Source organism: Xenopus laevis, chromosome 1L (genome assembly GCF_017654675.1).
Source record: "Xenopus laevis strain J_2021 chromosome 1L, Xenopus_laevis_v10.1, whole genome shotgun sequence".
NCBI lineage: Eukaryota > Metazoa > Chordata > Amphibia > Anura > Pipidae > Xenopus > Xenopus laevis.
In genome coordinates this window covers 198,176,616-198,200,534 of record NC_054371.1, presented here as the reverse complement: position 1 = coordinate 198,200,534, position 23,919 = coordinate 198,176,616, and the positions used below count along the sequence as shown (strand labels likewise).

The following is a 23,919-nucleotide window of genomic DNA, read 5'->3' as shown; positions in this document are numbered from 1 at the left end:
CACCGCTCTTTGCAACGTCGGGTGCCGTCTGTGACCCTGTCTGCCCAGGTCTGGTTCACGTACAATAAAATACTTCAGCAGCACTCCGATTATGGTGAAAAAATTGGTACTTTATTCGTGCCTCAAGCTAAGCGACATTTCGAGCTTTTCCAGCCCTTGATCAAGCAAGTCTATAGATGGTTTAATGTTATTCCTTAGCTAGATCAATATACGCTTGACTTTGTGTTTCATTTAAAGGGGACCCGTCACCCAAAAAAAAAAATATTCAAAATCATATTTTATCACATTAGTCAAGCAAAATTAACTTTAATTACACTATATAAATTATTTGAATCTTGTTTCCTTCAGTCTGGGAATTCAAAATGATAGCAAGCAGGCAGCAGCCATTTTGTGGATACTGTTTTTAAGGAAAGCCTTGTATCATCTCAGAATCTTGTTTGTGCACCAGAATGGGGGACCTGATGTCCATTTCCATGCCCTGGCTACACAATTAAATGGTAAAGACAAGGAGGGAATGTAGGGAGAGAAGTGACATCTAGGAAGTGCTGAATGGAAAGTGAAAGTAATTGTCTGCCCCGCCTCTATGCCTATGGCATAGAGCAGGGGCAGACAATATTTGATTGACAGAGGAGATTTTTAAATGAGCTTACAACAGCTATGAATAGGAATTGGATTACATGTTTTTTTTTTTTTAAAGGTTTTTATTTTGCTTTTGAAACAGAACAGAAAAGAAAAACAAATAAAAGATTAACAATAAATGATAAGTTAACAATCGTACTTGACATTTGCAGAAGAGACTGAGTACGGTTGCTTGCAGAAAAACAGTGGTTGTCATATCACAACAGAGGGCACAAGGCCTCAATTCAACTCATTATATCCCAACTTGCATTCAGAGTTTAGTCATCTGATATCAATACTTGAGGGTTGGCATCCAGCCATGGGTTCCATATTTTCTGAAATTTGTCGGGAGATCCCCGAGCATTATAGGTCATCTTGATTAGGGGTAAGGTGGCATTTATAAGATTAATCCACTGCTGGAGTGTGGGAACATTAGGACTCATCCATTTCATAATGATCAGTTTTTTTGCATAGAACAATATAGAGCGTAATAATAATCTAGTTTTTTGTAGGGGCACTACCTTGTCTATTATACCTAGTAAACAGATTTCAGGAGTACAGATTCCAGGGAGAGACAGATATTCATTGCTATATCGAGCTACCTCCCTCCAATATGATATTACCTTGGGACATTCCCAGATCAGATGCAAAAAAACCTTTGGATTACATGTTTAATTTGAAAATGACTTTTATTATACAGTTTTTTTGTCTGGATGAAAGGTCCACTTTAAAAAGAGAACTAATGCCCCAACCCTTCCTTTTCTTTTCTTTCTTCCATTACATTTGCTTTAAGTACTAACAAGTGGTTAAGTCCCTCTACAGGAGAAATAAGTAATATGTCTATGCTTCATAGTATCAGTGTTTATCTGTAGAAATAAGTCAAATTAACTGGACTTGCTGTGTTTTCCTTGAAGATGTTTCACCAGTAATCCAACTGGCTTTCTCAATTCAAAATAAATTTAGAAAGCCAGTTGGATGACTGGTGAAATGTCAAGAAAAATACAGCAAGTCTAGTTGATTTGACTTATTTCTACAGATATACTATGACCTGGATGAACGAGAATCTTCACAAACGTATCGATGGTGTTATTTAGCTGGTATCATTCACTGGTGTTGGACTAAATGTGACTACATTTCTAAAACTAAAATATATTTTGCTTCATGGCAACATATGGCAATCAGTCTGGGTTTCCTTGAATATCTGTATCTACTTTAACCCTCCTTTCTATAATTAACTAATTTTGGATATTTGCTGGATTTTGCATCACAGGGTATGATAGGGAGAAGTTGTATTCATTTTGATAAATTATTTTTTTTTCTTTTTAACATATTTAAGGCAGACCATAAATGATAGCAAAAAGAATATAAGGTCTATGAAAGAAGAGAAAGGTAGAAAAAGGAGGAGGTGTGGCCCGTATACCACCGAACAGTAGGGCCAAAAGAAAGCAAAGAAGAATATAAACAATATGTTAAATTAATGATTCACAGAGTTGTATTAACATTCAGTTTGATGATGCCTGTGAGGTCCTTTTTCATAAGAAGAAATGCTCTAGTGGTTGGCAGTTCTGGGAGGACAAGAGGCTTTACACAAACAAGATTCTTGTATATTATTACTATAAAGACATTATCAGCATTAACCTCTCCATATATTATGGCAACTTTTAAATCCCTAGAGTGAGAGTATTGAGAGAATCTTTGCAGCTGGGAAAGAATATATATACCAGGGATCCCAAATTTTCCTGAAATTTTCATGTCTATCCATAAATATCCTTTCGTTAGTCCGGATCCAATTAATTTTGTCTTTAAAGTGGGAAATGGGAATGAATGTCTTTTTTTATAAAACTTTACGATTGTCATTTTGGCTGCCAAGAAAAAAATATTATTTTTTTTAAATCATTGTTTCAGCATTCTAAATGTAACACAAGAGATGACTCTCCTCATGCTGAAGAGCCAACTAAGAAGAGAGCGAAAAGTGAAGAAGTTAATGAATCCATTGCTAGTACTTCTGCAGTAAGGGGCACAGGTGCGTTGTGTTTTTGGAATATGCTGACTTACCCGACAAGGCCTCCCCCAAGCATTATTGGGTTAGTGATCCCTCTTGCACATAAATGTAAATGAAGAGATCTGTGGCAGGTAGAAATCATCATTGAGATAATTAAGTAAATAAGGACAGCCAGGTATATGTAGTAGGAGATAAACATGTGATGACCTCACTGATGATTTCTACCCACTTCCAATTTCTGCCTCTGCATGCTTACCTGGAAAGAGCATTCTTTGATTTTAAATATCAAGACAAGGTGCTATTTTAGTAGGACATCCCTTTAAAGACACTTATCAATAAGACATTTTGTTATTGTTGCCTTGGTCTCTGGTAAGGATGTTGATAACTTGACTGTTTGTTGTTTTTGTTTCAGAACCAAATAAACCATTGATCTCTTCTCAAACGATGCATAAACTAAGAGAGTTCTGCAGTGAAACAGGGCAATCAAACAGTAATGTTGTTTTTGAAAATATTCCTGAATGCTTGGAGCCTTGGTCTAAATTTAAAGATTCACCCGGGAAACAGGAAATCACACCTGAAAACGGAGGCTTGCATTCTAGTTATGGGGTATGTTAAAACATTGTTTATAATTGTAGCAGCCAGAATCATATCCTGGCTCCAATGATAGATATTTATCAGTTCTCTAAGATTGCAGGCTTTCAGATAATTGTCTCACCTCCAAAAATCCTCTTACCAATGGTTTTATAATGTGTCTCTTTCCATCAAAAGGGTTTTATAGGCATTTACATAGGCACACAAGGTATGGTGTGTGGCCTAGCCAGCAATGTACCCAGAGCTCCTCGCTGTTCAATCCCAACCTGATTTTTTCTGTGGCTAAAACCTACCCTTCTACCTAAGTAGTTTCTGACATAGCTGAGAGCCTACTGCATCTTTTGGCACTCCCAAAAAGTCAACAAGACATACAGCACAAGATATATGGCACATACTGGTAAAGGTCCCACAGTCTAAGCAAGTTGGTGGTGCAAGGGAAAGAACTAAATTTCCTGCTTCACAAGTGAACTGTGTGAGATGATTATCCCTTCTCTGGTGTGGAAGCCATCATGAATTGCAAAATGTCTGTCACTGCCGGCCTAACCTTCGCATAAAAAAATCGATGCGGTAAAGATAGATATTTCTTTAGTCCACCAAGACTTGCAAAATATCCAAGCCCGCATAGCTGAGGCAGAGACTAGGCTAAGTGCGGCAGAGGATATACTTTCTCCTATGCAAGCCACAGCGTAACAACTGGAAACCAAATTTACGGAGCTGCAAGCCCACACTAGTGACCAGAAAAACCACATGTGCCGCAGTAACATCAGAATGGTAGGGTGTGTGCGGAGGGCAACCACACGGAGTCCTTCCTGGAGCAGTGCCTAAACAATACCCATGGCAGAGAAGCCGTTTCTTCAGAATTTACTGTGGAATGAGCACATTGCATCTCACATAAACCTCCTATACCAGGGACACAGTCGCTAAAATGCTCAAATACCGTGACCGCAACATGATCCTATGCCTTGACAGAGAGAAAGGGCCCATCCAATTAGACAATACCAGTATATCTCTATTCCCTGACTACTCCATCAATATACAAAAGTGGAGAGTAAAGTTTTCACGAGCTAAAAAACAACTTCAGGAACTCGGTGTCCCATGCGCAATTCTGTACCTGGCATCACCCATAATGTGAAAGCTACATTTTTTTACACTCCTGAGGCTCAAGACCAGCTACAAAACTCTAGCATCTCCCAAATGGTTGTAAGTAACCTACAACACAATACTACTCCAGATTACAATTTAGCCTTAACCTAATGGTTATACATTAGAGAGACATTCTAATTAGGGATGGGCGAATTTTTTTGCCTTGTTTTGCCGAAAAAATTACGCCCATAGACTTGTATGGCGTTGTGCGTCAAAATAAAAAAGACGCCCGGCAAAACAATTTCGCCGCGCGACAACATTTTTTTGACGCCCATAGATTTTAATGGGCGTCTCCGACATTCCGCCGGCGGCGAATTATTAACGAAATGGGACAAATTTGCCCATCACTAATTCTAATACCTAAACCTGGGAAAGCTACAATAAATTGTAGCACCGACTATCCTATATTATAATGTATACTGCTCTCAACATACTCAGAGTGTTTGAGGTTATACAGGCTAATTATGACCAAGCTGAGGTTTGAGATTTGGTGCTGCTAGATGCAGCCAAAGCCTTTGATTCTGTCAAATGACCCTTCCTCTGGGTAGTTGGAGCAAGTAGGCTGTGGTGTGGCCTTTATAACTTGGGTTCAACTACTGTACTCCTCTCCTAGGGCTAAAGTTACTACTAATGGCTGGATATCAAAATCCTTCCCGTTTTTATAGGGGGACGAGACAGGGGTCCACCCTCTCATCCCTTTATATACACCCTGGCCATTGAACCTCTGGCACCAAAATACACCTCAACGTTAAAATCGAGGGGCTCAACGTTGTGAATTGTATTGATAAAGTGGACCTGTATGTGAACAATATGTCCTATTCCTTAAAGATACTTTCCTGTCTCTAGACCGAGCTCTTATGCTAATCAGTAGGTCAGTACTCGGAATCAACTGGACAGAATGGATGGATGGGCTCTGCATCAACTGGATGAAATCCAGCATTTTCTATGTTAAAGAACACAGAGAGCTTAGACCCCCATTAATACATCTTCAACTCATAGTTAACAACTTTACCTACCTGGGCATCCGAATTACCAGTGACCGTATCTGAATTACCAGTGACTTTTTACCTGAAAATTTATACCAACTCATAAATTACACAAGAGTCAACACAAACTTGGGGGAAACTGCCACTGATGATTGCTTGTAGGATTAAACTGTTCCGAACCCTTACTTTCCACGGATTTACTCTAATCTGGGAGGGAACTAGGCTCAGATTACTAATTCTGTACTGTTGCCCTACACTGATAAAGCTCCACTACACCACTACATTTTAAATAAACAAGCTGCTGAATAGCCATGGGGCAGCCATTGAAGTTGAAATTGTGATCTAGGGAACACCAATATATAACGGACAAAGATTTGTTGGGTAGATTACAGTGGTTTTAGTGCTTACACAGGGAGGTAAACCGGAGTTAAATGCCGTTTATGGCTCCCTGTCAAGTAAAGTAATCTTGTAGGTTCTAGATAAACAGATACAGTATTATCCCTATAGAGGGATGCATTGTACACATACGTGGGTCTCCCTGCACTGTGGCACACCATTTTTTAATGCTACTTAAAACATGCAAGCAACAAAAAACCAAGCAGCACTGCGTACCTCCCAACTGTCCTTTTTTCGGAGGGACAGTCCCTCTTTTGACAGCTCAACCCGCAGTCCCTCATTTGTACTGGAAAGTCCCTCTTTTCTCTGCACTGAACAGCCAGAAAAAGAAACAAAGTTTCTCACTTAATTGGCTTTTAGCAGAGAGCCCAGAACAGCTAACAGGTGCAAATAAGATACTTTGTAACAATTTTGAGACACAAAAACACAGTTTAGATAAGGAGAAATATTTTCAAACTTTCATAACCTGCCAAATTTTGTAAAACAAACAGGGTAATTAGGGGGTGTGGCCAAAGAAAGGGGTCTGGCCAAAAAAATTGCTGCGCTACGTGCGGGAAAAAAATTTTACTTCCAAAATGTTGGGAGGTATGGCACTGTTTAGCTATTAACATAGATTGATATGCTAGCTGAGTTCCACCCAGTACACGTTGCTGCCTATTTATTTAAAACAAATCAAATCAGTTAAAAAAGATTCTGGGTGATAGATCTTGTGCCCGTAGGACAAATCTGTAGGATAAATCTCATTCTTGTAGGACAAAGCTACAATATTTATACAGTGCTTTTTGAGAACCAACTGCTTTTTTTTTTTTATAGCTGGAAGAGGTTAAACCTGGGAAAACTCTATCTCTAAAACACAGTGTGAATCCAGCTGAAATGAAAATTCCCAACCGCAGGACAAAAAACATGTACACCCCCCTGGAAGAGCAGTACATGGAAATAAAGAGCCAGTATAAGGATGCCATTTTATGTGTGGAGTGTGGCTATAAATATCGATTCTTCGGAGAGGGTGCAGAGGTTAGACATGTTTTTCTTGTTAATTTTAGTTATCTTAATTCTAGTTATATACCGGTTATAAGCAACTACTGATGTATATAATTTACTATACCAATTCCCCAGCATACTGACCCCATCTAAAAACAAATGCTCTGTAAGGCTATACATTTATTGTCTTCGGTTCGCTGCCACAGCTTAGGGAAACAAGTAGTATGACAGAGCGATAATATATAGTGTAGTATGTTTACACTCTTTTTAGTTTAGTTAGCCCACTTTCCAAATTTTCGATCAAACAGGATTTTCATACGTTACACACTCAAGTGTTACACATATGTATTACAGCAAAACCACCACGTGTAGTTTAAAAATACTCACAAACGTTTAGTTTAGTGATAGGCCCTTCAAGGTATCTTTGATCCTAATCAGCACTTCTGATCTCACGTTACTTTTAGGGCTAGTCCACACGGGGAGATGCACTTTTCAACAGTCGCCTGAAAAAGCCTGGCGAGGCATTTTCAGGCGACTGTTGAAAAGCGCATCGCCTCGTGTGGTTAGCACAGGCGTTTTTACATAGGCGCCCATACAAAACTGTCGCCTGCGCCGGTCGCGGCGACTGTCGCCGCGACCGCAAACGCGTCGCTATCTCCCCGTGTGGAATAGCCCTTAAAAGGGAGCACTACCTGGAATAAAATCCTTTTAATTTGAAAAATATATCTTTAAAAATACACTCACAATTGTGGCAATTAAACAAGCAACAGTCACTAAGTCACCCGCAATCTGCAGCGGACTCGCTCTGACCAGCGTTGCTTCTCTGCCGCGTGTGTTCTTCCTAGGGTGCTTGAAGATGAGGTCAGGCGCTCGCCTGCCGTTCCGCCTGCCGCGTTTCGTCGGTTACCCTTCTTCCTCAGAGGCTTCGATAGTCCTAATGCGCTTATTGCGCCTCTTGTAGGGGAGACCATTGTCTTGGAGATGCGTCTATTCCTTGCGCCTTCCGTTACCATGCTTCTTATTCATGGCAACCCTCCCCCAATATTGCTTACGTTCTGCTCCAAAAATCTCTATGCTTTCCAGCCTATACATTCATATTAGTTCACTAACTATCTTTTCTGTGGAGAAATAAAATGAAGATTTTAAATAAATTCAACCATTAATTTGTCATCTTTTGATTTTAAATACTTGGATAATATCGCTATTAAATTAAAAACATTATTTTAAAATTGTTTTGGTGAATTCTTTTCTTCATCATTTTAATCCATTAATGAATTTATACAAATACATGAAATGGTCATACACATAAAAATAAAAATTGACAGATATTAACATCGGTTAAAACAGGTATTTTATAAGAAAGCCCTAAGGTTAAAATCTATGTTAAGTCCTTTGGGTTCTAGTGTTTCTAGAAGGTGGATCCATCTACTTTCCTTCCGTAAAGTGTCTTTTACAATATCTCCACCTCTCCATTTTTCATTTATTTTCTCTATCCCCCAGTAGAGCATGCCTTTTGCATTTTGCTTATGATAGTATTTGAAACACCAGGGGGGCACATTTACTAAGGGTCGAATTTCGAAGTGCTAAAACTTCGAAATTCGACCATCGAATTGAAAAATTCGATAGTCAAAGTTTTATTTATGTTTAAATTTAGATGTTTTCGATCGAATTAAAATCGATCTATCGTAGAAATCGTTCGGATCGAACGATTTTCAAAAAAAAAACTTTGACTTTGGTTTAAGATGGCGAAGTGTCGAAGTTTTTTAAAAAGACAGTACTTCGATTTTTGAATGGTCGAATATTCGAAGTATTTTCAATTTGAATCGAAGTAGAATTTGGCCTATTCGATGGTTGAAGTACCAAAGAATTACTTCCAAATTCAAAGTTTTTAAATTCGAATTCACTTCGACCCTTAGTAAATGTGCCCCGATGTGTTTCCTTCCCTTTTTCTATATTATTTCTATGTTCCCTAATTCGGTCACATCATTTCCTATATATTGTAATCCACAGGGGTATTGGATACAATGAATTACATTTTTGTGGTACATCTTATACATTGTTTCATATTCATATTCTTGTTTCGTTACAGTGGAGGTAAAATGTTTCTTTTTTTTGTCCACATCTGCATGTCTTACATAGGGCACAGGGAAAGAAGCCTGCCCAATCCTCTTTTTTTTCTGTTTCTTTTTTATAGTATCTGTTTCTATATGGTTTTTTGTTAAAATCTGTTTTAGATTGTGGTACAGTAACTGACTTTTATACATTTATTGTGTTATTGCTACTTTTTATTACTCCTATTTCTAGTCAGGCTCTACCCTATTCATGTTACAGTCTCTTATTCATATTAATGTGTGGTTGCTGGGATAATTTGGACCCTAGCAACCAGAATGATGAAACTTCAAATTGGAGATCTGCTGAATAAAAAGCTAAATAACTCAAAAACCACAAAAAAAATTGCAAATTGTCTCAGAATATCACTCTCTACATCGAAATAACACTCTCTACATTAAAAGTTAATTTAAAGTTGAACAACCCCTTTAAAGCCTTCAATGAGTACCCAACCCCAAGTCCTCTTATGTTATGATTATGTTGAGCTTTAATAGAATTATTTTATTTAATTATTATTTCATATCCTTGTTTATTTTATGTGGTAGAAGAGTTGTCCTCATGGTTAGATGCTTCATATATCCTGGTCTGAACCCTCGTGGCAACTTCTTGTGACCTGGGACAAGTTAAATAAAGGAATAATATAATATTTTATAGCTCTGCATTTAACCTCATACTGTAGTTATTCAACTTCGGGGAAAAAAAGCATAGCAATCATTTTAGTCAGTTTTGTAAGTCAATTCTTTAAAGGGGACATGCAGTCAAATGAAAAAGTTTGGGAACCACTCTTAATTCTTTGCAGAAACGGCACAGAAAGTCGGACAGAGAGGGGACCGCACTTGGGGTAGGCGACAGAGGAGGTACGTGCCTGGTGCCCCCCCTGCTTTGCGTCCTAGGCACGTGCTTATTTTGTCTAACCCTAGTCCCAGCCCTGCCATAGATTTTCTATGATATTCAAGTCGGGGGACTGTGACAGCCATTCCAGTATATTGTACTTCTCCCTCTGCATAAATGTAGATTTTGTGTGTTTATGGTTATTGTCTTGTTGGAATATCCAACCCCTGCGTAACTTTAACTTTGTGACTGATGCTTGAACATTATCCTGAAGAATTTGTTGATATTGGGTTGAATTCATCCTACCCTCAACTTTAACAAGGGCTCCAGTCCCTGAACTAGCCCCATAGCCGACAGCATGATGGAACCTCCACCAAATTTGACAGTATGTAGCAAGTGTTTTCTTGGAATGCTGTGTTCTTCTTCCACTATGCTAAGCGCTTTTTGTTATGACCAAATAACTAAATTTTAGTCTCATCAGTCCAAAGAATTTTGTTCCAAAATGACTGTGGTTTGTCTAAATGAGCTTTTGCATACAACAAACGACTGTTTGTGGCGTGAGTGCAGAAAGGGCTTCTTTCTCATCACCCTGCCATACAGATGTTCTTTGTACAAATTGCAGAACAATGTACAGATACACCATCTGCAGCAAGATGTTCTTGTAGGTCTTTGGAGGTGATCTTTGGGTTGTCTGTAACCATTCTAACAATCCTTCGCATATGCCGCTCCTGTATTTTTCTTGGCCTGCCAGACCTGGGTTTTACAGTAACTGTGCCTGTGGACTTCTAATTCCTGATTACATTCAGTTTAAACCTCTGAGATAGCTTTTTGTAGCCTTCCCCTAAACCATGATACTGAACAATCTTTTTTTCAGATCTTTTGAGAGTTGCTTTGAGGATCCAATGCTGTCCCTCTTCAAAGGAGAGTAAAACAAAAGCACATCTTGCAATTGGCCACCTTAAATACCTTTTTTCATGAGGCATAACGAGCTAATCCAACCAATTTGGTGTTGCCAGTAATCCGTATTGAGCAGTTACATGAATTCAAATTAGCAAAATTACAAGGGTACCCACATTTTTGCACAGCCAGTTTTTCACATTTGATTTAATTTCATACAACTGAATACTGATTCAAAAAAAAATCTTTGTTCAGAAAACGCCCCAGTACTCAGATGTTCCTGGGAAATGAAAGATATACCACTGTTATCTTTTTTTGTTGAAAGTGGAGTAAATTATTATGCAGGTTGAGAGGGGTTCCCAAACTTTTTCACGACTGTATACTGACCCAAAAACGTAATGTAAAAGCTTTGCAGAGTCTTCCTGCATTAGTAACTTAAAGGGGTAGTTCACCTTTAAGTTAACTTTTAGTATACTGTATAATAGTAAATCCCGAGGAAGAAAGGGGAAGGGAATAATTTTTAGTTACTGCTTTCCTCCCATGGGACTTAAAGTACAGCAATTAGGAATGCACCAAATCCAGGATTCGGTTCAGGATTCAGCTGAATCCTAGCCTTTTTATTAGGATTCAGATTCAGCCAAATCCAAGACCTGGCTGAACAATTAGCCTCATGTTCAATTGACAGCAGTATTTGTCTGTCCTTCCCTGTACTTCTCATTCAGACACTTGAAATAATATAGCAAAAGTCAGTTCTTCTCCAGTCAGTACTCCATTCCCAAAGGCCTTGCATGCTTCTCCACAGGCCTTTTAATTATCTGTCTTTTGCTACATGGTTTTAATAATCACAGAAAACTGAGAATAGCAAAGCATAGACAGATTATTGGGCAGGGCTTTCCCATCCTGTGAATATTCGGTCATGTTTTTTTGTTCTATAATAAACAGATCCATGCTTGCTTTAAATTATTATTATTACTTTATGATGATGGTTTGTATGACAGTGAGTGTGGATTGCTAGCCATGGACAAATCAGATAGAACATTATAATACATTGTAAGTTCTTTACCTTTTTTATAGGTTGTATTTTTGTTTATAATCTGTATGTTAAAGGGGAACTAATGTCTAGAAATGCTATATTTTGTATACTAAACATAAACACGAACTTACTACACCACAAGCCTAATAAAACAAATGATTTATGTTTTCAAAGTTGGCCACAGGTGGCCACCGTCTTGTAACTTTGTTAAACATCTTTCCAAGACCACGCACATGCTCAGTATGGTCTGGGCTTCAGTTGGGAGGTTAAGCTTAGGAATCGTCATAAATGATCAAAACAGCAGTTATAGTTAAATAATTTCTGCCATAGAAGCTGATACAGCAAGACTGATTAATAATCAGAATATACAGACTGCACTGGGTCCTGTGTTGTCATATAATCTAATGTGGATTTTATAGTTTTTGTATTGTTTTATACAAACGTTCTCCAACTCTGCAGAACCAGTAGCTGCAGCAAAATAATCCTTCATTGAGAATCCCAGTTTATCTGTTTAAATATGGCTTCATGATCTTTGTCCCTGCATCTGGAGTTGGAAACATTAAAGGGGGTGTAAAGGCAAAAATAAAATCCAATATAAATCTCTACACAGTTGCCGACTGCCCTACAGGGAAATAAACAAAACTGCTTGAGCTATGAACAACTGGAAAGTACGGTGGGGGGTTGCCCCCTGATGTTCGTAAGTATTTATGATCGTTTCCTTGCAGAGCAGCTAAGAACTGTCTGAAGTTTTCTGCAGCAATCAGAGAAATTAAATGAAGGGAGAATTTCACTGCATTCAGTCAGGTTTCTTATAAAACGGTACAAATTCTTAAATTAAAGTATATTGGAGATAGATTTCTTTTTCATTAACGAAAGTAAAAATTAGATTTTTTAGACGTTGACTTTACATCCCCTTTAAGTGTATACATCCATTAATTGTAAAGCACTGCAGAATACATGCTCTTTATAAATACATGCTAATAATAATAACCAGGTTCTTCTGCTACAAAGCAAGGTTAAAGGGGTTGTTCACGTTTGAGATAACTTTTAGTATGGTGTAGAGAGTGATATTTTAAGACAATTTGCAATTGGTTTTCATTTTTTTATTATTTGTGGTTTTTGAGTTATTTATCTTTTTATTCAGCAGCTCTTCAATTTGCATCTTAACCGATCTGGTAACTAGGGTCCAAATAGCCTTATAGAGCATGTTTTTTAGAAGGGAGTCAGCGACGCCCATTTGAAAGCTGCAAAGAGTCAGAAGAAAAAGACAAATAACTATAAAACTATAAAAAATTAATAATGAAAACCAATTGAAAAGTTGCTTAGAATTGGCAATTATATGACATAATAAAAGTTTCCTAAAAGGTGAACCACCCCTTTAATTGTTATTTTTGGTGGCTGGTCTAAATACATTATTATAGCTTCTGATTTAAAAATAAGATTTTTGACATTTTTGTTAGATTGCATCCCGGGAACTTAATATTTACTGTCATCTGGACCACAATTTTATGACTGCAAGTATTCCTGCTCATCGTCTATTTGTTCATGTAAGGCGACTCGTTGCAAAGGGGTACAAAGTAAGCATCTTTTTCTTTTTTTTTATATCGATATGTTTCCATTGATCACCTATGCTGCACTCATCATTTCTATTTCCTTTTGTTGAACAGACTTAATTGCCTTCTGTGAGAAGGAGAGCAGAAATCTAGACAATGGAAGGGCAGTGGATGTGATCGAAATAAATTTGATACTCTAGCACATGCTACTTCTAAAATTAAAGAAAACTGGCCAGGAACATAATATTTGTATTTGAATATAGAACTGGCAGAAGGATAGGTTAGTGGTGGTAAACAGAGCATTATCCAATGAGACCAGTGTTGATAATGGAGTAACCCAGGGGTCTGTCCTTAGCCCTTTGCTTTTTAAATTGTTTATTAATGACCTAGAGGTGAGAGCATTGAAAGTAATGTTTCTATTTTTGCTGATGATACTAAATTGTGCAGAACTGTAAGTTCCATGCAGGATGCTGCCACTTTGCAGTGATTTGACTAAGTTGGAAAACTGGGCAACAAACTGTTGCAAGATTCTGCACTTTGGTAAAACTAACATAAATGTGAGTTATACACTATTATACACTAATTGTAGTATGTTGAGGACATTCATAATTAAGAAGTATTTGGGGATTTTTGTAGATAACAAGTTGTCTAATTCCAACGCAGTGTCGTTCTATGGCTACTAAAGCAAATAAAGTTCTGTCTTGCATTAAAAAGGGCATTAACTCAAGGGATGAAAACATAATTTTGCCTCTTTATAGGTCCCTGGTAAGGCCTCAACTTGAGTATGCAGTGCAGTTTTGGGCTCCAGTCCTTAAGGATAATAATGAGTTGGAGAGTGTGCAGAGATATGCAGCTAAACTGGTAAAAGGAATAGAAGAATTAAACTAATGGTTTCACTGGAGAAAAGGCACTTGCGAGGGGATATGATAACTCTTTGCAAGTATAGTAATAGGACATAATAGACAGCGGGAGATCTTTTTTTCCCCATAAAAAAGGATCAGTGCACTAGATGACACTCCTTCAGACTAGAGGAAAAGGACTTTCATTTGAAGCAGTGTTGGTGGTTCTTCACAGTGTGGACAGTGAGGTTAGCATCTAGATGGTACTATTGCCATGTGAGTGGTGTCTATCTTAACAGTACCATGTCTAATATAGACACTCCTATGCACTCTTTTAGAAAGGGTTTTCTCCTTGGAGAAACCTTGTTTGTATGAGTATGTATATACTAACTAAATGTGGACTTATTTTTAAAGCATAGCTCAGATTGCAATTCTGTACTTATCCAGTAAGGGGCACTGATGCATTTCATAATAAATCACTACCTTTTTTTTTTTTTTCTCATGCAGGTTGGAGTTGTAAAACAGATGGAGACTGCAGCGCTGAAGGCAGCCGGGGATACCAAAAGTTCTTTGTTTACCAGACAACTTACTGCACTGTATACAAAGTCAACTCTTATAGGAGAAGATATCCTTTATACGGAAAACTCTAATAAGTGTACCGATAGGAAAAAAAAAAGTGTACCGATATTTCTATGGCAGTATACATTTCCTGCTACATTGTTATACATTTTTATAATTTATTTTTCATAACTGCTTGCCACCCTGTCTTGTATGTATTCACAGTTCGAGTTGTTGGAACTGGATTATCAGTACAATGTATACTTAATATGCATGATTCAGGGACTAGTCCCATTGCCATTTTGGAGTCAGGAAGGAATCTCTAAGGCAAATTGGAGAGGCTTCAAATGGGTTTTTTTTTACTTCCACCTCGCAGTTACACAGGTTAAAATAGAGTTAAAAGGTTGAATTTGATGGACGTGTGTCTTTTTTCAACCTAACTTACTATGTTAGTGGAGCACCCACAGTTCAGTGAATTATGTGGTTGCTAATTGGTTAATACAGTTATTTATTTGTAAAGCACTTTATGTATCATGGCAAAGCAAGAGAAAATGGATAGCAGCTTAAAGGAGAAGGAAAGCTACGGAGGCATTTTATTGCCAATAGACTAGCTGCAATAGTGCAAGCTATAATGCTATATTTATTTTGTAGAATGTTTTACCATACCTCAGAAAACGTTCTAGAAACTCTCTGTTTGTTTAGGATAGTAGCTGCAGTATTAACATGGTGTGACATCACTTCCTGCCCTAGTCTCTCCCTGCTCTGGGCTCAGATTACAGTAGAGAATGGAGGGGTGGGGGGAGAGGAGCAAACTGAGCATGCTCTTGCCCAGGGCAATGAGGTTTAAGCTGAAGGCAGGAAGTCTGATACAGAAGCCCATGTTTACACAATAGAAGGAAAGAAATGCAGTGTTTCTTTTGCCAGGGGACTCAGAGCAGCATTACTTTGGGGGTTTACTGGTATATTTAGATGGACCTTTCTGATAAGGCTTACTTAGTTTTAACCTTTCCTTCTCCTTTAAAAAAGACAATGTTCTAAAACCAATTAAAATTAATTGTTTTTTGATTGCAAACAACTTCCTTAACATTTCTCAAATGTCAGCCCCTTGTTAAATATAGATGACTCAGTGGAGGTTGAATCTATAATGGCTGATGTCCCAAACAGTTATCTTTTGTGTATCTTTGAAAATATCGACAGGACTAAAAATAAAAAGTCGTCAGACGCTGTCTTTGGTCTAGTGGTAAGTTTTTTTTTTCTTCTATTTTAGTATTTAGTTGCTTCAGGAACAAAAGCTGAGTATTTGGAAGGTGCTCTTACATTTCAGATTTTTCTGAACTTGCCTTTTCTGCTGCACTGCTTTTCTAAGAGGCCTTAAATATGAAACAGTTTGTAATTTGAATGCTTCTGTGCAGAATGCACTAGTCCCCTAATACTCACTATACGTATAATAAATGCATGTATAGACTAAAAATACTATATATGCATAGATTAAAAAAGGTGCCTGGGCATAAATTAAAGCAGGTTCAAACTCAGGTCTTCAATGACATATTAAAGATACTGTATGTTGATGTTAACGTTTTGGTTCAGCTTAGGGATGCACTGAATCCAGGATTCTGCCCTGTTCAGCAGGATTCAGATTTGGCCAAATCCAAGGGCCTGACTGTTACGAATGGAGTCCCACACCCAGAACTAACCCCAAGATCCAGGTCGCAGCTCACTCCTCCGCCTATAACAACCACTTTTGGCTTCGGGAGGAGCCCTCCGCTGCTCAGGTGCTGCCAGGTCTTAGCGTGAGAGGACCAGGGAGAGAGTTCTGGGCAGGCAAGGGAACCGAACGTTATAACTGGAATGGAGAGCAAGGCGTAGTCTGAAACAGGCTGGGTCAAAACCAAACTTGCAAAACAGTACAGATTCAGAAGACAGGAGAGTAGTCAAGGTTACAAGCCGAGTCATACACACCAAAATCACAGTATAAAACAGGGTCTGATAGTGAGGTCGATATAGGAGCAAAGGTCAGGACAGGCAGCGAACAACACAAGATCAAGGATAGACAGTGTCAGAACAGAATACTCAGAGAATACTCAGAAACACACCCAGGAACTAAAGAATTAGACCTTTACGTTGGGCAAAGAGCCCTTTAAATATTCAAACTTCGCGACAAACAATGACGTCACGTTCAGCACCTCCAAAAAAAGCTGAAGATACCCGATTGGCACACATCCGGAAGAACCGGAGGGGAAACGCATAAATCAATCTGGTGCCACAGAAGGGAGCAGAGTCAGCGGGCGTCCCCGTCGCACCCCCCCACCACCACCAGGCAAGTTTCTCAAACTGGCCAAACGGAATCCTTAAAATCATGTGATTTTTTTGTCCCATGAACAGAGAAATTGCAATTTGTTTCCTGTGCACTACTTGCACAGTTTTTTTTAGCCCTTCTCTGTCCATATCTTCATTTGCATATGCAAATTAGGTTTCATATTTGATGCAAAATTTGGACAATTTCATGAAAGATTTGGGTTTTCGGTGCATGCATTTGGTGGTCTTAAGTTTAGAGGGCTTCATTCAGGCCACAGATGCAAATTGTATAGCCTGGAGTTGTAGTATATGGTCATGCTTCAAGCATTCTTTATTTTCCCACTTCTCATTCATTGCTCCGTATCTAAAACATGCAGATCTCTTGAATGAATGGCGTTAGTTCTAAACAGCAAGCCAAATGGTTCCTTCCTTTGCCAGGCTCACAATTCCAGTGTGTGAGCACTGAGTATATCTCTTATGCTTAGATCAATGAATTAGATGCTGGGGAAAAAAAAAAAAAAGAGAGAGCAGAATGGTTACGGGTAATATCACACTGGACGACATTAGAGGAGAGACAGAAGCATGAGATAAGAAATATTAATGAGAAGAGAAAGAACAAAGGGAATATCAGAGGAAGAACTATAGAAGAACAGAAGAAAACAAGGAAAAAAAAGAAAGCCTGCATTAAAGTTACATTAATCCCCCCCCATAGTAATTTAAAACCTGAAGACCTGAATACATATTTGGGTATTTGCAAGAATGAAGATTTGTTCAAACGATCTCCACCTGTGTAGCTCACTTTCCTACTTAGGCCACACCAGCCAGGCCAAACTTGTACTCATGCAGAAAATTGTAGGATAGGAAGGAGCATTACAATCCGCAGTCTTAGCCGCAAAATTCCTTTATTGTCACAACATGTTTCGGATCATCATGGATCCTTTTTCAAGTGAAAAATACAAGTACAAAAAAGACCAATTTAAACACTACACCCACATTGTTACTCCTCCCTTAGTGACTAAGGGAGGAGTAACAATGTGGGTGTAGTGTTTAAATTGGTCTTTTTTCTACAATTTTCTGCATGAGTACATATTTGGGTATTTGTTGTGAGAATGGTTTTAGCAAAACAGGTGTTGTTTGTAAAGGGGACTATAGTAATATGTCGAATTTCCCTTTCTGCTAGCAAATGACCTTACTTGGGTACCACTAGCCCCAGTGCATTAATCGCTACTGCTAATATCTTTTATATTTTAATCTTGTGTTTTGCCTTTTCCACACACTCTCCGCGAAGTGACACTGATTAGAATCCATCACAATTAAAAATACTACAAATAATGGAGTGTAATGTTGTCAGTGCTGAATGTTTGGTTTACTTAGCTGCCACCTGGAAATTAGGGAGTGCTTGCACTATTCTTTCTCTCTCTGTCACTGATTAAGTGCTTTAGTGCATGTGATATGACATCTACATAGTTCATCTACTGAAGAACCATGTTGCCTAGATTTTCCTAGATTGCCTAGATTTTCTATTCATTTGTTGGGGTAGGTAAGAACACGCAACATCTTGATCCAATCATAAAGCAAACCCTCTAAGCACAAAACCCCAATTAAATGTCTATGTGCAGCAATTCATAAACATTATTCCACTGTTTTCGAATGCTTACATATGGTATAGTATAGAAAGTGATATCCAGAATCCTCGGGACCTTGGTTTTTCCAGATAAGGGGATCTCCATACCTTAAGTCTAATACATATCGTTTAAACATTATTTAACCCAATAGAATTAGATTGCCTTCCATACGGATTAATTATATTTTAGCTTGGACTAAGTACAAGGTACTGTTTTATTTATTATTACAGAGAAAAAGGAATTAATTAAATTTAATTTAATTAATTAAAAAAAAATTAATTATTTGATTTTAATGGAGTCTATGGGAGATGGTCATAATTCAGAGCTTTCTGTATGTGTTTCTAGATAATCAATCCCATGAGCATGTAGTTGGGCTGTAGCCTTAGCTATGGTGACACACCTTTATTTTTGTGATTATTCCTCTTTAAGAGAAAAAAAAAAAAATGTTTTTTTTAATGGTTTCCAAGATCATCCTTCATCAGGTGTAATTATGAACCCGTAATGCAGTTCCTAAAAATATCTAACCTTTCACCCGGAAATAATTAGACAACTCAATAACAGATTCTGTAACAACGCCAAGCCTTAATTAATTAGCACCATGGTTACAGCAAGAGGCGGCAAACATGGCCAGGGTTAAGTCACTAGTACATACTATACAAAGCATGTATCAGATGGTTCTGTGTTTATATGGGGAAAAAAGAAGAAAATGTAAATGAAGAAGACTGCTAACAGAAAATACGGGTCTCATTTACTAAATGACTGCAACCCCAGCTCGTCATGCAGGATGATATTCTTTTGTATCTTTAACAAATCAATGAAGTCATCAAACCTCGCTATGTGCAAAAGAGTGTATGGTGCAGTTACAGACCCACTAAACTGTATTTAACTAAAAGCAAGGCTAAAGATCTAAAGACCTTTCCTGCAGTTGTAACTGTGAAGTATTTTTAGCCTTTTTTTTTATATTGTAATGCTATTATTGTACAGAGCAAGGCATTTATGCATCTCTGGCATGCATCCTTAAATGAAAGGAATGGGTCTTGGCATAAAGTATACAACATACAACTATAAAACCTTGATTTACAGTATATAGTGCTGATATATTCAACAGCTCTTTACATAGATTACATATCATTCCCATTAGTCCCTTCCCCAGTGGAGCTTTCTATCCAAGGTCCCTATAACATTCACAAACACTAGGGATCATTTTACCATGATAAAAATTACAGTATAGTGTGAGATTCCCAAAAAAGTCAAAACAATGGTTAAAAATACAAAATCCTTTATTAGGACATAAATAAAAAGGCCTGTGGCTGTTGGGATACTTAGGTCGAGTTGTGTTTTTCCCAAAAAGTTTTTCGACGTAGTTACAGTAAAAACTTAATTTTTTTTGGAAAAAAAGATTTATTATGCCCCGAAGCTGCAAAAAGCCCGCATCTGAAAATACTCCATCTGAAATCTGTCTAGGTCATGTAGAAGTCAATGGCAAAGGTCCCTTGAACCATTTCAAGATGTTTTTTGCCTATACGATTTACGCATTTTTTCCTGTGATTTGCGCTTGAAAACTCAATCAATTCGAGGCGTTCAAGGTTTTATCATTGATAATCCCATCAGAGTATTTAAGTTTCTCATCCCGATTTCATTCAATGGAGTTTTTTTTACATTCTTTTTTTTATAAATAAGCAAACCTTCAAGTTGCGAGTTTATTCGAGGTAGAAAAAAACCTCACAAACTCGACCTTTGATAAATAACCCCCCTACTCATAGACTGTTAGGCTGTCAGACAATTTTATTAGGAACCCTCATGTATATTTTAGGTTGTAGGTGGAAACCAGAGTACTTGGTAGAAACCCACGCAGACAACTCAAAATATATGCCTTCTTCACAAATTGCATGTTTTTTTAAAATTTAAAAAAATTGCATTTGGATCCATAGGCTCTGAACTTTATTCAACAGAACGGTTAAAGTCATGTGATTTTAAAACTCTAGACAACTGAATAAAATAATTTGCTTTATTTTAAGAATGTTTTTCCTCCTTATTAATGCTAAATATTTTCATTTAGCTTCACTCCATGCTTGAATAGAGAACATTAAAAATGCTGAATGAACAATGTAATATTCCATATGTAAATTAAAGTAGCTCCTGGGATTGACTGTTTAACAGATGGATGTTAAAATACAGATGCCCAGCATTCAGAGGGCTCCTTCCCGAGGGATACTTCTACAGAAATCAGCCACAACAGAATTTCAAGTGGAAGTTGGCATTAAACATTGTGATGTGTAGATCTGCTGCATTACATGGCATGTAACTATCTAGGTTATTGTGTTTATCAATGAAACAAACTTATTGGGTCTTAAGTATAACTATTAATAAAGGATGCTTGCCATATCTACTGGCAAATACATGTATGCAGCGGGAACATTCACCCACTCCTGTTAAATATAAAGATATTGGGATTCAGCCAGGATTCTTCTTTTTCAGCAGGATTCGGATTTGACTGAATACATCAATATTTGATGGAGATGTGCCGAATCCATGATTTTGATTGAGCCTTTTTCAGAATTTGGCCAAAGCCAAGTGCCTGGCGAAATTAAAACCGTTAAAGGAGAAGGAAAGCTACAGAGCCATTTTATTGCCAATAGATTAGCTGCAATAGTGCAAGCTAGAATGCTATATTTATTCTGTAGAATGTTTTACCATACCTGAGTAAAAAGCTCTAGAAACTCTGTTTGTTTAGAATAGGAGCTGCAGTATTAATGTGGTGTGACATCACTTCCTGCCTGAGTCTCTCCCTGCTCTGGGCTCAGATTACAGTAGAGAAGGGAGGGGGGTGGGGGGAGAGGAGCAAACTGAGCATGCTCTTGCCCAGGGCAATGAGGTTTAAGCTGAAGGCAGGAAGTCTGATACAGAAGCCCATGAGTACACAATAGAAGGAAAGAAATGCAGTGTTTCTTTTGACAGGGGACTCAGAGCAACATTACTTTGGGGGTTTACTGGTATATTTAGATGGACCTTTCTGATAAGGCTTACTTAGTTTTAACCTTTCCTTCTCCTTTAACATCATGTGACATTTCGTTACATGAACAAGGAAATTGAGATCATTTTCCGTGTGCTGTGTGCATGGTTCTTTTGGCCCTTCCTTGCCCAAATTAGGGTTCGGATTCAGTTAGGGATTTGGCTGAATCATTCATGAAAGGTTTGGGATTTGACCAAATCCCCAAATGGTGGTTTAGGTTCATCTCATATTATTTGATTTTAATTCAAAGAGTTTTTAATGGGGTGGCTTGGCCTGGAGAAATTGACAGATGTCAAACCATTTGGAGATCTTTTTGAATCCTTTCCCAAACTCAAAGGCACATATAACCTTCTTTCTAAAGGCCTCAGAGAGCTCTTACAATCTAGACAGGGTTATACCACACACTTAAAAAGCAAAGAGCAAACTAAATGTTCTTATCATTGCCAACCAATTGAAGTTTCACAACCTGAGAAAAAGAACTCTCCCTTCACCCTCATGCCTTTATATGGACATAGAACTCCTCAATGACCTATAATATCCTATCTCTTTAGAGTTCCCAGGCTATTACTGTTTCTTTAAAGTATAAAGCATATTGCTTAAAGGATGACATGGTGTGTCAGTGTTTTTTGGCTGTTGGGGACTGCCAGGTACAGTTCCAATGATGTTGTAGATCAGAACCTTCCATAGTTCTGCATTTTCGCTGTAGTTCGGCACATATGTGCCTACAAAGGGGCATATTTATCAAGGGTCGAATTTCGAATTGAAAAAACTAGCTCGGAAAAATAGCTCGAAATTCGAATTTTTTTCATTCGAAAATTCACCTCGACCTTTGATAAATCTGCCCCATAGTGTTTATGTGTGTAAGAATATAAAGGATTTAATAACATTTATCTGGATTCTGGAAATGAGCTACAAATTCTGAGACTGATTTGCCAGGGACTTTTGATTTAAAACCCCTAAAGCAGAATAAAACTTTATACAGGTATTGGATCTGTTATCAAAGAATTCTTTTCCTGGGAGTTACAACTGATCAGCAAATAGAGCGTTCTTGCACAAACATAATTTAAAATGTATCCCAATTCTCATAATCTGTGAAGTGTAAGAAGCCATTCTTCAACACTTCAGAATCAATTATTGGACCCTGGTTAATGAAGTGCTGATTTTGCCCTTCATTAGCATGAAATGCCCAGAAAAAATCTGTGTTTTTCCACTTTTTTTAATCTCTCTAAGTGTTGTGTAATTCCATGAATTTCACCCTAAGTGAGTACATTGATTTAGGGGAGAACATTTCAGTAACTTGTTGTTTTGTCACCTTTTAAAAACAATCTGGCATTACAACCGCCTCGGGAAGAGAGTTCCGCATCTTCACAATTCTCAAACAAAACATTTCTTTTAAGATGAAACCTCCTTTCTGCTAATCTGAATGGATGCCCTTGTGTTCTCTGAAGGCAATTACTGGTGAATAATGCATCCAAGAGATTATTATATGGTCCCCTTATATCTTTAAACAAAGTAATCATATCACCCATTAAGTGTCAGACTTTTCGTTCCCTTAATTAGCTTTGTAGCTCTTCTTTGGACTCTATTTCATTAATAACCTTTTTAAGTATTGGAGGCCATAATTAAATTTGTAATATTAAAATAAGTTGATTGTTGTCAAAATAGTCAGTGCTCATTTTGTAGCAAGTTTTTAAGCATCTTTATTATTTCTTCAGGCCGTCCAACCCTCCACAGGGGAAGTCATGTACGACAGTTTCCATGATTCCAAATCCCGCACTGAGCTGGAGACAAGAATACTGAGATTGCAGCCTGTAGAAATCCTACTTCCCTCTGACATTTCTGATTGCACTGAAAGGCTGATCAACAGCTTAACTGCTGCCAGGTAATTTCTCCATTTACAGCACACTTCTAGACCAAAACAGAGATGTTGTAGTATTTTTTAATAGTAGTGAACATGGTAGAAATAGAAAACAGCTATGGGATCTATGTTATCAGGAAACCTATTATCCAGAAAGCTCCGAATTACGGAATGGCCATCTCCCATAGACCTTATTTTATCCAAATAATCCAAATTTTTAAAAACGATTTCCTTTTCTCTGTGCTAATAAAACAGTACCTTGTACTTGATCCCAACTAAGATATAATTAATCCTTATTGGAAGCAAAACCAGTCTATTGGGTTTTTTTCATTTTTACATGATTTTCCAGTTGATGTAAAAGTATGAAGGTCCAAATAATGGCAAGATCTGTTATTCAAAAAAACCCAGGTCCTGAGCATTCTCGATAACAGGTCTCATACCTGTAGTATTATTACAGCTGCACTTTTAAACTAGAGAGGTGCAGATCAAAAACTTAGGTACAAATATTGCATTTATTATCCAGAAATCTATTATCCAGAAAGCCATTATTAATTGGAAACCCATTATCCAGAAAAGCCATTTTGCATAGTC

At 37.7% G+C, this 23,919-nt stretch overlaps 1 protein-coding gene across 2 annotated transcripts in view; it reads left to right on the top strand.

The window, feature by feature from the left end:
* msh3.L (mutS homolog 3 L homeolog) overlaps nucleotides 1–23,919 on the top strand; it is an 89,712-nt gene that overhangs the window by 3,650 nt on the left and 62,143 nt on the right. The window contains exons 2-8 of one of the 2 annotated variants that reach the window (XM_018264867.2): nucleotides 2,524–2,641; nucleotides 3,033–3,226; nucleotides 6,550–6,750; nucleotides 13,048–13,164; nucleotides 14,487–14,604; nucleotides 15,632–15,777; nucleotides 23,186–23,352. In XM_018264867.2, the coding sequence (XP_018120356.1) occupies nucleotides 2,524–2,641; nucleotides 3,033–3,226; nucleotides 6,550–6,750; nucleotides 13,048–13,164; nucleotides 14,487–14,604; nucleotides 15,632–15,777; nucleotides 23,186–23,352 (1,061 nt within the window). The remainder of the gene's footprint in view (nucleotides 1–2,523; nucleotides 2,642–3,032; nucleotides 3,227–6,549; nucleotides 6,751–13,047; nucleotides 13,165–14,486; nucleotides 14,605–15,631; nucleotides 15,778–23,185; nucleotides 23,353–23,919) is intronic. The other variant, XM_018264877.2, reaches the window with a different exon arrangement.